The sequence below is a fragment of the Pelodiscus sinensis genome, chromosome 16 (assembly GCF_052426305.1).
Source record: "Pelodiscus sinensis isolate ZL-2025 chromosome 16, ASM5242630v1, whole genome shotgun sequence".
Lineage (NCBI taxonomy): Eukaryota > Metazoa > Chordata > Testudines > Trionychidae > Pelodiscus > Pelodiscus sinensis.
The window spans coordinates 34,920,982-34,936,925 of NC_143067.1; the positions used below are offsets into that span (position 1 = coordinate 34,920,982).

Consider the following 15,944-nt stretch of genomic DNA (forward strand, 5'->3'; position numbering starts at 1 on the left):
ACCGGTCCGATTATGGCCAAAGGTTCACATAAATTCATGTATGATCATTTGAGCTGTCAATCCCACATGGATGACAATGTCTAGATACCACCATTAAAACAGTGAGACAGGACATGCAAGCTGATGAGGTGGTGTCTTGTGTAAGAACAAGATCTGGGTCTTTCTCTCTCAACCCTCCACCTCCTCCCCACCCACACATGAGAACAAGTTGGCAAGGGGATCAAAAATAAAGCCTTGGAGGAAGATGGACCGAATGATAAAGAACTTCAGGGAGAGGGAAACTTTGTGAGCGTTGTTAAGGACATCTGGGGCAGCACTGCTGGGGTGGGTAGGGCTACCATTTTCTGGAATACAAGGAGGGGGATAGTTTTATACAAGACAAATCTAAGTTTCAGGAAGGAAGTTAAGACACCAGCCGAGTGAGGAAAGAAGACACAGACAAAGGAAGATCAGAAAGTTTGGAAAAGGGACCAACTCTGTGGCTAGGAGTTCACTTGCATTTCTGTGAATCAAGAGGGAAGACTACTGAGACCAGCAAGAGAATGCTCTGGCCATAGATGGCTCCAACAAACTATTCATCTAGTTTCTGGTCCATATTTACACTTCTTCTGAAGTGTCTATCCTGGAAGAAGTAGAGCTTTTTGTTTAACTGTAGTGCCAACCTACCCATCCAGTGAGGGGGAATCTGAGGCAGGAGGAGTTAAAGACACCGTGTCACAAAGTCTAAATATGGCTTTAATTGCTTAAATATAGGCACACTGATTGAGCTTAATGAATAAAAAGAAAAACATCAGCAATCTTCCAGTTAACACCATGAGTTCTGGCCTTATCCTTTTGCTTCAGCCATTGAATTTCCCTGCCACATTCAGCCAGTCACATGACATTACTGTACCTCAATATGGTTGTCTGTAGATCATTCTTATCTATTTCAAACAAGGGCCATGAGACTCAGTTCATTTATGCTTGTAAAGCACTTTCAGATCATTGAATGGGAAGGAGATATGAGAGAGTCAAGAATATTTGTAATAAAACCAAAATGGGGCCTTGAGTGTGGGAAATTCCTTCTCTCTACAATCATTTACCATCCTGGGCATTTTTTCATTTAGGATCAGCCAGAAAAGGAAAGCATTGGGAAAATTATTCAGTGAAGAGAGATTTACAGCCTTCATTATTTTTAACCAATGAAAGCAAGAGTCATACTTGGCATATTTTTCCCAAAAAGGGTGTAACAGTCAAATTAGAAAGAGACAGAATAACAAAAGAGGGTGATTCTGAGGAAATAATGAAAACCTTGCATACTTCCAATAGAGACCAGCCTAATGCAAAATCCTGGAATGTATGCAGCCATATTGGAGGATTTGAATATGGGAGAAAACTCCTTTCTGACCTCACACTGGTCAGCTGAGTCTTTGAAACATATTTAATTATTCTTATTTTAGTTTGCAACCCCATGCCAGTAGTTATTAGGTTATCCTATTCAATCATTTAAAGATATAGCCATGGTATCATTATCCCTTTTGACCTGAACGGTTTTAACCAAGCACATCCATCATGTACTGGGTTCAGTTTCCTTGACACCCAATCCCCACAATACCAGTATTTTACCCAACAAGAATTTTTGATGCAGCAAATTCATCAGAATGATTACAAGGTGTGAACATACATTCTCTTTTGTACTAAAATGAGCCTGAAGTTAATTTGAGTAACATAGAGCTCATATTTCATTAGGTCTTTCATTTTTTTAAATAACACAAAGTTCCTCTAATTCTTCTCTTTTCCAGGTGAAATGAGTCTAAATTTTTCAGCCTTTTGTTATATGCAAGACCTGTCACATGCGGCTCTAAAACCATGCATACTGCTGTTCTTCAGACTTTTAGCCTTGTTTATAATTATAATAAAATTTGTTTCAATTGCAATCAAATAGTTATTTTCTGTACAAAAGGTTACTATTCTAGGCCCCAGATATCATATACTATATCAAGCAGAGTGTGTCATGCATCTGAAACTAAAATCTGGTCCAAGGCATTTAACTGCATGTCTGGGTGATGAACTAGTGCATTGTAGCTGATGAACAGCTTACAATAGCCAATATTCAGTCATACATTCTGGTAAGAGTGAGATGGAATATGATTAAAATATTTGCAAATGTGACTCCGAAGGGTCATAAACATTCTTTGCCCATGACCAGAAATGGCTCACTGAGAGGCACTATCTGCAGCAAAATCCCATTCCTGCCCCTTTTCTGGGGCTTTTCTCTGCTATAAGCCACGATGAGGCTGTTAAAAAGGACAGAATATGTGCATTGGGTTCAGTTCCTTGCTGGCTATCTCTTGCTTAGCTGCTCCAAGACACTTCCTTTTGTAAATGTAAAGCCATTATCGTCACATAAGGAGTTCTATTTGGTATCAGCAACACAAGGCTCACGTATATACAGTGCACATAAGAATAATTGGCTCAACACACTAGAAACAAAGGTCTTTGCTCTGGGCCCATCTAAGCATTGCTAAGTATTTTGGCAGAAGTAGATAAAAACTCAAATAAATTCTCATTCAAGTCAAAAGGCTTTTCCCAGTCAAGTGCACGGGCCTCTCATAGTGGCCACAAAAAGCATTTAAAAAGAGTTTGGGAAATTCTGGAAGACTTCCCTCTCACTTACCAATCCGCTCCAACTTTATATGGACTAAGTCTGTGATGTGCAATATCTTCCAGTGTATGAGAAGCCCATCATCAGTGCTCCATGCTCACAGAATAACAAACCTATCTCAGAGCATCAAAAGAGGAACAAACATGGATATTTTCTCACCCCTGTAGAATGAGTGAAGGAGTTCAGCTTGTGATGAGTAAGGTATCCACGCTATCAGGCACCAGAAAGGCCAGATTTTTACGTCTTTGTGTTAACAGTGTTTCTAGCCTTACAGAAGACTCAGGAAGGAAGACAACTATTTTCTGGGTACTATTTTCTCTCATTGACTCACTTTGTGATTGAGGGAAAATCCCTTAGCCTCTATGCTTTAGTTCCCCATCTGTACGATGGAGGTGACTTAACCAGGGTATTGTCATGGTTGGTCTATTAATACATGCAGGCTTTGAGATCTTGAGATGCAAGTCACTTTGCAAGTGTTACTATTACAGTATAATTTGAATCAGGAATTGCTTTTATTCTCAGAAACACAAGTCAGATGTATGTTGAGCTAAGCTCAGTAGCGGAAACACTTTAGTAAAAACTTTTGTGGAAAAGTACAAATTTCTCTAATCAACACATCAACTTGAGAATGTCTTGTTTATGTATTTTATACTGTAGTTCCAGTGACTGGGATGAGTACTTCTGACCCAGGCAAGTGCATGAGTGCAAAATATGCCAAGATGGTAATAGATTTTTCCCTATGACTCTTCTCAAAAGTTTCCTTCTTGTATGAATTACACTCACTCAGGAGTAGCAGTGATCTCTCTGGATTAAGGGTCAGACATACTGCTGGTGCAGCATCATTGCAAAACTATCTCCTTTTCTTGCCTCTGTTTACTGGGGCCTCAGTGAACAGGAATTCACCGACAACACACTTGCAGTTTGGATACTTTAAAATCTACTCAGAACCTAGGCTAATTCCATGCATATAATCTCACCAAGTGGGAGTTCACCAGTTTCTTATGGTGCCCCAGGTGGATGAAAGTTCCTTCAACTGCCCCTCTGGGCACCCTATGCCCCTTGGCAGTGGTCCTTCCTTACCTGTGTAATTAGGAGGGCAAAGGCAGACGTAGTTGTTGATTCCATCCATGCATGTGGAGTTATTCTCACAATCGTTATCTTCACAGTCATCTGGGTTGATTTCACATCTCTCCCCCTCATATCCTAGAGGGCAAGAACAGCTGTGGGGGTGGGAGTGGTGGTGGGGGACAGGAGATAGAAAAACAGAGGACAAGTTAGTTTGGATTCCAGATTTTGCTTTGAGCAGAAAGGAGGTACTGGAGTGAGATGAAAACTGATACAGGCGAGCTGTTCACTCTGCGGCTGCAACGCTGCAGCATTCACATTACTAGTGAATTGGGGACCAGTGAGTTTGGTGAAAAATACCATTGTGGCACGTCTGGAGATAAGTAAGATTCCTTACCTATCTACAGAAAAGATACAGAATGGGCAGAAGAATCTCCCTTCACACAGCACCTCCACTGCCCTGCTAGCTGATATGCCTCATCCCGGAACTGGAGTGAACAACCATAGGGTGACAGGGTAAGGTCGCTCACCAAGGCAAATCAAATTCTTGGCTTCTCTGCTGAGACAGCAAGCAAGGGAGTCGACTGCTACAACAGAGTTGTTGTGGCACCTGTTCACCAAGAACCGGACTGAGGACACCAACACCCATCATCACACTTGAACAGGAAAGCTCTTAAATGGTTTTAACTCTTTCACCATTGACAACCTGGACTGGATTTGAGCTAATGATGCAGAAAGGTTTTTTCTAATTACCACCTTCTCTCCGCTTCCAACAATTAATGTTTGTTAATGGCTCTTTAGAACAGAGCACTTTCAGTGTTAAGATACCAGCACTTTTCCAGCTCCTTCAGTACCCATGAAGTATTAACCAGGCAGTGGGGCTGACAGCATTGCTTGGTCCCTGGGCAAGGTGAGGCAGGTGGGGGAATCTTAAAAGGGGTGGGGCCTCAGGCAGAAGGGGCAGAGTTTGAGCTAACTTCCCCTTGGCAGCCCTCAGCACAGTCCAGAGCACGCCACACCCTCCTAAGGCAACCTAGAGCCATCAGAAGCAGGACACACAGGGCTCCAGCAGCCACTTAAAGGGCCTGGAATTCTGGCCCCCACTACTGACACTGTTGGCAGGCCTAAAAGTGGGAAAGAAAAATTAAATGGTATGACAGTCCACATCCTAAGGATCTATGACTCCCAATACCCAAAGAAGAGTTCTGTGTACGTCTCTTTCACCAACAGAAGTTGAGCCAATAAAAGATGTTACCTCACCTACCTTGTCTCTGACTATCTTGGTAACACACTACAATGGTCCAATAAGCAAGGGCAGAAATACTGGCTTTGTAAGGACTTGGACATAGAACTACTGCACTAAATACTGTATTTTCTGAAAATGTAGAGTGCACCCACTGTCAGAGTCTCCACTTCCAATTTTTAGGACATCTAGTTGTTATGGTTGTGAAGAAAACCTTGAAAATGTGACCCAAGTCTAAAACAATGCAGAGGGATGTGCCTGAGTTTGAAGAGCACCTTAAACTCTACAAAGAGCAAAGAGGATCTGAGGTTGTGGGGTCCAGTGTAGAATCAGCTGAGGATGGAGGCAGGCAGGCTTTCATAGTTTACATATATGAGGAAAATGGATGAATTGCAAAGTTTAGGAGATGGCTGGTTCAGAGACTTCAGGGAGAATGTGGCTTCATCTGTACTAAGGAATAGCAATTTATATAGCTGCCTTACAGGCTAGGGCATTTGGTAGGGGCGATTGTTTCAAATGGGTCAATAAAGCAAAATTTCAAAACCATATTGAAAAGCAAATCCTGGCTTGCCATTGACAGTGAAGCCAAGTGAACAGAGCACTAAGGAATACTGGGTTCCATTTCCAGCTCTGCCACTGGCCTGCTGGGGAACTTTGGGCAAGTCACTCCCCCTCTCTGCACCTCCACTTCCCCACCTCTAAAATGGTGATACTGACATTGACCAGGTTTGTAAAGCGTTTTGAGACTGATTCTAAAGAATAGGTAAATATTAATTTGGCACTATTATTTCAAGAATTGTGACTACCTACTGCCAGCTAGGGAAAGCATCGTGCTGCTATATCAATCGCTGGCCACTGAGTGCTGAATCCAGGCCAGGCTTGTGTGTGTGACGGTAGTGTGTACTGCTTAGGGGGTCAGGGAGTATGGAGGTGTGGGCAGGACTGAGGCAGGTAGTCAAGGGATGATGCTCTTGTGGACGCCCTGCAATGAGGAAGCAGGGAAGGATTTGGTAGCTGTTAGAAGAGCCACAGCTCTTCTAGGCTGGGTGCCTGGACCCAGTATGACACTGGCTTTTCTGCTTCCTGCTGTGCTCTAAGGATTGGCTGCACAGGAACATCCACGCATGACCTTGAAGAGAAACACAGGCAGCCAGAACATCGACTCCAGTGAAAACCCAGGGAATAAAAACTGTGATGGAAAGAGGGAGTGAGTGAGCGTGTGTGCGTGTGTGTGTGAGAGAGAGCGCACTCTGGACCTGGTCACGACAGGAAGAGCTTCTAGAAGGGGATTAGCACAAGAGCATAACTTAGAAGCAGACAGCTACATTCCTTCAGACCTCTACTGACCATTCAAAGGGTATGAGAGAGACAAGAGAGGGGAAAATGTTCAGAGCAAATGACTAAAAACAAACGACTCAAATCAATTCAATTTAAAACACAATAAATCAATATGAAATATTGTCTTTATCTGGCTCTGCCTCATTAGTACCATTAAAAAATGTCCTCTTTCTGACCCTGCAATGATCCAGGGGATCGCAGGAGGCAGATAAGACAGAGAAGAGCTAGCACAGCACCTTTTGTGGCAATGGGAGTGGAAGAAGGGTAAAGAAATCTAACCGAACAACGTTGTGCATTTATCATGTCACTCATTTCCATTATACAACCCCATTTTTCAGGGGTTTATAACTCAGCCTTAAAAATGTGCTCCAGGCTGCAACTTGGCATTCAAGGTCCCAGTCTGCGGGGAGAGATCTTTCTTTTAATGTAAAACAAAACAACAAAAAGAGATTGTGCTGGTGATTTTTATAGCACATTAATATTTCATTTGCCCCTTGCCATATCCTGACGGGGTCAGCTTGGGTGTATGCAATTAAACACTGCTATCGTAATTGGCCAGCGCACCAAAGTTTACAAGAGGGACATTACAGTATGTTAGATTGTTACTGTGCAATATTGCAATAGGAGGGTTTGTTAGGTTCATGTTAAGAATGGAAATGTCACCAGGATTAATGAAATTTGGCAACCAGCTACTCTATTCTAGGGCAAGTCTTTGCTTTATTATTTATGTGTCATTCTTTATTTCAGTTTGTGCTTTGTTGTGCTGATTCAGAGATCTGGGTGCAAGACTAAGTGCTGGAACTAGAGGTGCTGGGAGTACAACAGCATTTCCTAGCTTGAAGTGGCTCCCACGTGCCTCAGTTTATCCATTTGTAGCATGGAGATAGCATGAGCTGCTGTTTCAAAAAGCTTTGAGATATGCGGATGAAAAAGTGTAATATAAGAGCTGGTTAATTATTATTATTATTGACAATTCTCTGGGCTCTAGCCTGCTGTTGATTAAGTGATAGGACCACTACAGGGTCCTCACTACAAGGAAGCCTCAAAATTAGTCCAAGGCAGGCTTTGTTAATGTGGACCTGCTACCTCGACAGATTCCCAAGTAAATAGGAGTAAATAGTTCAAATTAATCTTGGGAACAGTTATTTCGAAATAGTGGCACATCCACACTACCACTATTTCGAAATAACTATTTCAAAATTAGTGTTATTCCACGAGGAAAGCAGGAGTACAGAGTTCAAAACAAGTGTCCCCTTATTTTGAAATAACGGGCTTGGTAGTGTGGATGCTCTGCTTATAAATTCAACCTAAGTGGGTTATTTTGAAATAACTTCCTACTGTACACCAGGGCTTAGTTATTTATTTGGACAGAAAACAAATCCACCATGAAAATGATTCAGAGGAAAAAAAATGTTTCAAAGTAAAGCGCTGTCAAGAGAATGGATTTGAGAACTTCAGCGGAGTTCCTAAGCCATTCACCCACCCCATTGTGGCTAGCTATTACAGCAACAAAAAAGAGAAGTGAAATCACCTCCTCTTTAGATCCCCTTACCCTACCTAGGCACAGCCAGGGCATTGCATGTGTGAGACAATAGAGCCTCAGCCCTAACTGTGAATTTTCTGCCCTTGGCTGGCTTATGTCACCAATTTATCATTATTTAAATTTTCATTTGTGACTACAGAAACTTGAGAGTTAAAACGCTTGGCATTTTATAAGGAGGAAAACTTTGTCTTAGGTTTCTTTTACAAGAGTAAAGACTGGATAAGCTTGGCAGCTGAGTTTGTGTATTAATATATTCCTCCAAGGAAGAAAATCTATAGAAGATGTAATTTCTTTCACAGGCCATACAACTGAAAAACTCTAAGGAGGCCTCTCATTAAAACTTTTTTTTTGACATTCACTTCCTCACAGAATACAACCAAAAAGGTATTTTCTCATTTTGATGCATACACATTTATGCGTGTAGCTTCAGTGGATTCTAACAAGATTTGCACATCCACTGGAGAGAGATTTCCCTCTGGACAACAGGAGCTCAACTTGCTTCCTCTTCTTCCTCCTCTACTTCTCTATTAGCACGGATGCCTTTAGATAATGCTTTATACTTCTACAATACATCTCCAGCAGGACAGGAGCCCCAGGTACTCGTAACATGGTGGCCACCCTCTGAATAACTCCTCACGGACAAAGCTTGCTCTGCAACACTCTGTTTTCCCCATCTTCATGGGTCACCAAGGATCCACCTCTTGTATCAGGGACTCATCTGAGTGCCGCATTCCCAGCATGTGGAACACAGCAGATCTTCTTCCCAGCTAAATAAGCATTCACTGCCAAGCCCAGTCTCCTTTAAGTAGGTTTATTTGTTCCAATATAAGCCTGTAACTGACAAAATAGAGTCCCTCAGCTCACCCTTTCTCCCAAGGCTTCATGGCCTCCCCTCCAAGGGTCTCTGGTAATGGTGCTTTTTGCAGTTTACCAGCCCTAGATGTCTTCCCTTCTCAACTAGCCCCCTCCTCACAGACAGATCTCATTCAGTCAGCTCTCCTCTCAGCCAGTTGCTCCCCTTTGAAAACACTGCCGTGGGGCTACCCCCCTGACTTGGCCATTTGTTCCAGGAAGCTCCCACAGTGGTTCCTCTTCTCAGGCAGGCACAGCTAGTCCCAAACACTCCTCCTCTTTCTGCTCCCTGACAGGGCTTAGCCCAGTTTCCTTTAATTAACTCACTCAGGCCCACTCACTCTGACTCGCGGGTGGTGGGCCTGGTCTACTCACAGAGGCGAGCTACTCAGTAACTATGTTTTAGACTGAATACAGAAAACAAAATTGATGGAAAGCAGAGAAGTGGGGGGGACAAACATTCCTTTTTGCAGAGGATTTCAAGATTTCAAAATTTGACTTTATTCCAAAGTGGAGCAAAAGCAGAAAACTTCAGAACTGTCCATGAAGGAAAAAAAAATGGTTATGGGTCATCTGAAACATTATATATTGTGGAAAAAATGGTTCTGTTTTTTCAATTTAGACTTTTTATAAATATATAATATGATACAAAATAAAAAGATGAAATGACATTTCACAATGAGAAACCGAGACATTTCAACATGTCAAAATATGATGTTTGGATACCATTGGACCCTTTTTTGCTTTTCCCCTCCCTAAACAACATTCTGGTAAAACTGACTCAATTTCACAAAGCTTTTCAATTTTTGACAAAAAATTGACGAAAAAAATCAGTAAAATACTGTGAAAGGTTTCTCTGATCAGCTGTTAAAGCCGGACGCATTTAAAAGTAAGACTAGAAAATGCCTCTGAGGATGTATAACATGGTTTATATCCTGAGCTGGCAGAAGGTGTCCTAGGCAACCTAGAGAGCATTTTCCCCATCTGTAACCCTTACAATTCACTTTAGCCATCATTGATATGGGAAAAGGCATAACCAGTCATTCCTGCAGCAGGAAACCAAAGTCTTTTGTCCTGTATGCAAATGGAACTACGGTACGGTGAATTTTGTCTAAATGATAGCATCAATGCTTTAGTAGCATTTTTCATGATTGCAGCAACTCATTCCCAAAAAGCATACTAACATCATTAATGCAGATAAGCTGCCAAAGCTTTCATGTTATGTTTCAGCTGAAAAATACCCACTCTGTGCAGTCAAAGTCCCTTAGATGCACAGGACAGTTGCAAAACCACTACTACTGAGGCAAAGGCATCTTTTCCTAAATCACCACCATCAGCACTTCATGCAATCGTTGGAGGTCTCCAAACCGAGCAAGGCCTAGGCTGCACACTGTTTATGTGGGGAGATTGAAGCCCAAGATGTTAAGTTATAGTGGTTATTCTCTTATGGGCACTAAACTCATGAATGGACATAACCTCTTGTTCAACTGTTTCTTTAAAGCCTCTTTGATTATGAGATTCTTCAGCATGAAAATATGTTGCATCTGCCTGTCTAGCAACAGATGCTCATTTTACAAATTTAAAAAGGGTGTATGTGTGTTTGAAATGCCCTAAGGAGAATTAGTCTCTGGATAATACAAAGCAGATCAGGGAAATGCTCAAAACAGCTTTTAGAGTGAATCCTGTTAAGAGAAAATAAGGGGCCTGTTTTAGAGGAAACGATATGTCACCAATGAAACCAAATTAATTTCATGTCTGGCAAAGAGAATTATTTGTCATGGATGGCAGTTTCAGTAAAGCAGCCATTAGACTTCATTAGTTTACAATAGACAAATGTAAGGTAAATTAATCTCATCTTGCTTTAAATACAATTCACCCTCCAATACCTGAATCCGTCTTTATTTGCCTCGGTGAGATGGCAGGTCCCTCCATTCTGGCATGGGTTCTGAATGCAGGCATTAATAGGCATATTGCAGTCCCGACCCTGATGGGAAAGTTCAAGAGAAATTCAGTTAGTTACACACAGAGCAACTGGATTAATTTATCTTATATACTGGGCTTTGTTCTCTTTTCTGTTTGCACTGACAGAAAAGATGTAGTCTTCCAAGCAATCACATCACCTGGCATTCTTTACTGAACAACAGACATTGCTTGAACCAAGCTTTTGGGAAAGCAGGGCGACAATAATGGCCTGTATTGAGAGGTGTAGCCGGCTACTGTTTGGGTTTGAAGTCTGGTTAGTTATTTTTTCACCTACCGGTTGGTCTTAACCTTATGGAAATATTCTTCTCTAACATTAGTTACACATTGAAATGAGAGGTACCCCCAGGACAGAGCACAGTCAGTATGCCCTCGGCAGCACTTACAAGTACCGTATATACTCGAGTATAAGCCGAGTTTTTCAGCACAGTTTTTGTGCTGAAAAATGCCCCCCTCGGCTTATACTCGAGTCAGCATCTCGAGAACTGAGGCGGGCAAAGCCTCAGAGGCGCGGGACCCCCCCGCGGCTGCGGCTTCAGTCCGGGAGCCTGTGGTCTGCTGGGAACCGTCCAGAGCAAAGCCTCAGAGGCGCGGGGAACCGCCGCTGCTGCCACTTCAATCTGGGTGCCTGTGGTCTGCTGGGGACCGTCCCCAGCAGACCACAGGCTCCCGGACTGAAGCCGCAGCCGCGGGGGGGGTCCCGCGCCTCTGAGGCTTTGCCAGAGCAAAGCCTCAGAGGCGCGGGGAACCGCCGCTGCTGCCGCTTCAATCTGGGTGCCTGTGGTCTGCTGGGGACTGTCCCCAGCAGACCACAGGCTCCCGGACTGAAGCCGCAGCCGCGGGGGGTCCCGCGCCTCTGAGGCTTTGCTCTGGCAAAGCCTCAGAAGCGTGGGAACCCGCCCGGTGCCCCTGGTCTGCTGGAGACGGTCTCCAGCAGACCAGGGGCACCGGAGCAGCTTTCGCCCCGACTTCCGGGGCTAGACCCGGTATCTATCTTCATTTTTTACATTTACCAGTAGCTGCCTCATTTCCTACCCTAGGCTTATACTCAAGTCAATACTTTTTCCCAGTTTTTTGGGGTAAAATTAGGTGCCTCGGCTTATATTCGGGTCGACTTATACTCGAGTATATACGGTACTCAGTCAAGTGTAACAGCAGCACACAGAACTCAATACTAAGGACAGCCAAAGCTTTAAGGTCAAAGCTTATGGTTTCTGCTGGTAGTCCCAGCTGAAATTCATCTACAAAGTACAGTGAAATCTATTCAAAATACCATCCTTACTAAGCAGCCTTGTGTTTTTAAGAGAACATCCAAAATATCTCTGAGTGCAACAACTACAATAATTCTGTCCCATCATTACAGGAAGACTACCTGTGTTAAGCAACCAATTTTTGTTGGTCCTTTGAGTGACTGTTAAAACAGGTACCATGGGACCTTGTATCCTGCTGGTTAAAGCTGAACCAGCCATAGATTTGATATTTACATCTCAGAGACTGGTCTTTTCCTTTGAGTTATTTCAGAGCATATTATCAACTGAGGAAACATCCAGTCTGCCAAAATCTGTGCAATCTCATGAAACTGAAGGGATCTGCCCAGTGACCCTAGAGCAGATCTGTTTCTGAAAGAGCTCTGCAAAACCACTTTGAGAAACACATTAGCTGGCTGCCCTGGTTTGTTTATTTACTGGTGCCGTGGCCACGGAGCCTTGCAGCTCCCATTGGCTCCGTTTCATCCTTTGCAGCCAAGGGGAGCTGTGGGAAGCGGCGTGGGCCGGGCCACCACTTCCTGCTGCTCCGCTTGGCTGCAAAGAGCAAAATGGAGCCAATGGGAGCTGCGAGGCTCCGTGGCCACGGCGCCAGTAAATAAACAAACCGGGGCGGCCAGTTAATGTGTTTCTCAAAGTGGTTTCACAGAGCACTTTCAAAAACACTGCCCTAGAGGCTGATCCCTCCACAGTGTGTCTCTATTAGATTTGCGTCTCCAGCTAATCCATTCAGACAATTCTGGCAATAAATAACCACACTCTAAGATAAGAGAAATACCTCACATTAAACCAGAAGAGTATTTTTGGTTTAAAATCATGGTTCACATCGTGTGTTACTAAAATAACATTTTTGTGACTAATGTGTAATAGGACAGATCCTTCCCCTAAGCCAACAGGGACAGAAGTGGCTGCATGAAACATTGGAGAACCTAGCTTCCATTTAAATGTATTCAGTGATGATTTGTCTTCAGGTTTGGTTAACTTCTTGCAGACCCATCTGTTCTTAGACCATCCATGGTGTCCAACCAGTGAACTAGCCACACTCAAGTGGCCAAATAGCCACATATGGCTAGTGTGTTGGACACCACGGGTATATAAAGATAAACAGCCATTATCATAACAGAATACTTGTTCTTCTGTCCGCCACTCCCTCTCTTCATTGTTACATCCTGTTACGTCAGTCAAAACATAGGCCCCAGGCCTGCAAATGGACCCCAGACAAGTGCAAAGGTTCACACACATTGATACAACTGCAGGATCAAGGCTGGGTGTAGGAGGCTCATCAGGGCTGTTTTTAAGGCAGCTGAAGTGCCTATCATGCTATATAAATGGTATGTAAATACCAACAATCCAAAACCGTTTCAGGCTGGCTCCCCTTGTGTTTGGTGTAGCCTCTTCAGTTTCAACGAGCCAGGACATTTTAGAAACCAACCAGTAGTAAGGAGGAGTTATAGAGGAACTGCTGAATAGGGCTGATAGGTGTTTTCCCCTCGCGTTGCTCACGCTGTATATTCCATGTAGATTCTTATATGCTCTCCGCCCCAAATATAAGAGTCTCACAAATGTTGCCGATGCTCCGATTCTGAAGGTCAGGGAAGTAGAAAAACCCAGGTCCCAAAAGCAGGAGCCAGACCTGATCACACAGTGGAATGATCAGGGATTAGCAAAGCCCACTCCCCAAATTAAAAAGAATGAGTGGGCACGCTGGGACCTGGATTGGGAACTGGCCCAGGTACAGGTCACACCTGCCAAAACCAGAATTCTCTGGTCCAGAAACATCCACGGTCTGGCAGGACCATGGATGTTCCTTGAGCCAAGAACCCCAGTAGCCTAGTGGCAGGAAGGCGATCCAGCAGGGGTTGGGTTGAAGCAGCGGGATGGGGCATAAACTGGTGATAGCCCCCAACAGCTTGCTGCACTGGGACTGGGTCAGGGCAACCCCCAGCACTGCAGGATCGGGGCGGTGGCAGCCCGTGGAAGTGAGGCTCGAGACTGTGGGCTGCCGCGGGGAAGGAGGCCACGTTCTCGGCAGCCCGCAGCAGAGGGACTGGGTCTGGAGCTGGAGAAAACCCCAGTAGCATGAGGCTGGAGACCATGGCAGTGTGGGCTGCTGGAGTCCAGCAGGCAGTCCAGCTGGGGCAGCAGCAATGGGGTGGTCAGCGACCCAGCAGGCAGCCCGGCAGGGGCTGGAGGGAGTCCCTCCACCTCTTCCCCCTCCCCTGCAGCTGGCAGAGATGGAGGCTGAGCGCTGTGGCAGGGAACCATTCCTAGTCTGGTAAATTCCCTGGCTTGGGACCAGTCAGGTCCCGAGGGTGCTGGATGGCCAACCTGTACTTTCGGCTTCACCAGTCCCCGAGTCTCCGCCTGGCAGCTTAGCATTCTCCATTTGAGTCATTCACTCCAAAACGTCTCGGAAGAGAGGGGGAGGGATGCTGGAAGCTCATGCAGCTTTTGTCCCACTGCACTTACAGGATGCCAGCTATGGCAGTGTTGCCTTTTTTTGTCCATCTGTCTGGCAAACCCCATGTGTTCGACAATCCACTCTATTCAAGCTGGGATGATGTTGTGCTTACTATTTCTCAGCACAAATGCTTTCCCACACCCTGGTAAATGGAGCAATTCGCAGTTGATTCAATACTGCAGGTATTTTTTCAACATTACACGTGCTCAGTGATCAAAGTCTGAAACCCTCTGTGAACTAACTAAGCAGAGCAAGAAGCAAAACAAAAAGCTAGTGTTTGTTTTTTCTAAAGGCGGTACATACACACTCATAACAGCATTTCAAACCCCAGGTAACAATATTCACATTTCCAAGGAAACTTGCATAGATCCATAAAATGTGACAGTTAATAAAGATCCATGTTAAAATGAAATCACCCCCGTTCTAAAGCATTTTCTAACCCTTCATATCTGCACATGCCATCTGGATGAATTAGAGCCTGGTTTCACTGATGCACTGCCCAGGCCTGTACTACTGGGTTTGCAGGACTTCAGACACCACTGAAACTGGGCAATGTTTTTTTTACCAAATCAGACTTTCAATTATAACAATGATACAAGTGTGTTATATAGGTGAGAGACTAGGTAAAAAAAAACCTGCCTCAGTTTACCCATTTCTAAAAACTGGGGTAAGACAACTTGCCTCTTTCCCTCTCTCTGATCTCATGAGTGTCAGCTGTCTCCACTCTGAGGGTGTGACTACACAGCATCCTAAACTCGACATAAGAGAAGCAATTTGCACTATGCAAATTGCATATCTTATTTCAAATCTATTTTGAAATAGCTTATTTTGAAATTTGGCGCATGTACACAGCACCACATTTTGAAATAATGCACTGTTTTAAGCCATCCCTTATCCCTCACGCAACAAGATTTACTGGGGTGCTGAAATGGCATGCCCGTTATTTTGAAAAATACTTTGAAATACCGGGCGGCTTGTGTAGATGCGGGGTAGCTATTTCAGGAGACCTTTGGTATCCTGAAATAACCATGCAGTGTAGACGTACTCTGAGTTCCCTTTACAGAAAAGTGTTATGCAAGTGAAATATTTTATTGTACACAAAACTGTGTATAACAGAGAGTAAGAAAAGCCTATTTAAATTATCAGTATTGAGTAAGCTACAGCTAATCATGATACTTCACTTCTGAATGTGAGTGTCCATGCAGGGATCTATGTGCTTTAATTTCACAGCTTGAATTACTGCTTGAGCATTCCTATAGAAAAGCCCTAAAACATGCTGAAAACATCTTTCAAATAAACATTGCAAACCTCTGGTCCCAATTTACAATAATACTGGCATATTTAGAAAAGATTAATTTCAAAAAGTGTCAAGTACCAATTCTCAATTCAGTTTATTTCCCTCTTGAACTTGAGACAACTCTGACCTACATACCCTGAAAATTAATTATGTCTGTTCTCAAAAAGCGAAAACATTGAACATTTGGTCCCAAACTAAGGGTGTGTGAATTGTGCTTGAACTGGAAAAGATGTGCAAGCTTTGCTTTCAAATATCT

General features: G+C 43.7%; 1 protein-coding gene across 1 annotated transcript in view; it reads right to left on the reverse strand.

The window, feature by feature from the left end:
• SLIT3 (slit guidance ligand 3) overlaps nucleotides 1–15,944 on the reverse strand; it is a 791,947-nt gene that overhangs the window by 72,261 nt on the left and 703,742 nt on the right. The window contains exons 27-28 of the mRNA XM_006115755.5: nucleotides 10,572–10,669; nucleotides 3,725–3,864 (exon numbers count right to left, since the gene is read on the reverse strand). Of these exons, the coding sequence (XP_006115817.1) occupies nucleotides 3,725–3,864; nucleotides 10,572–10,669 (238 nt within the window). The remainder of the gene's footprint in view (nucleotides 1–3,724; nucleotides 3,865–10,571; nucleotides 10,670–15,944) is intronic.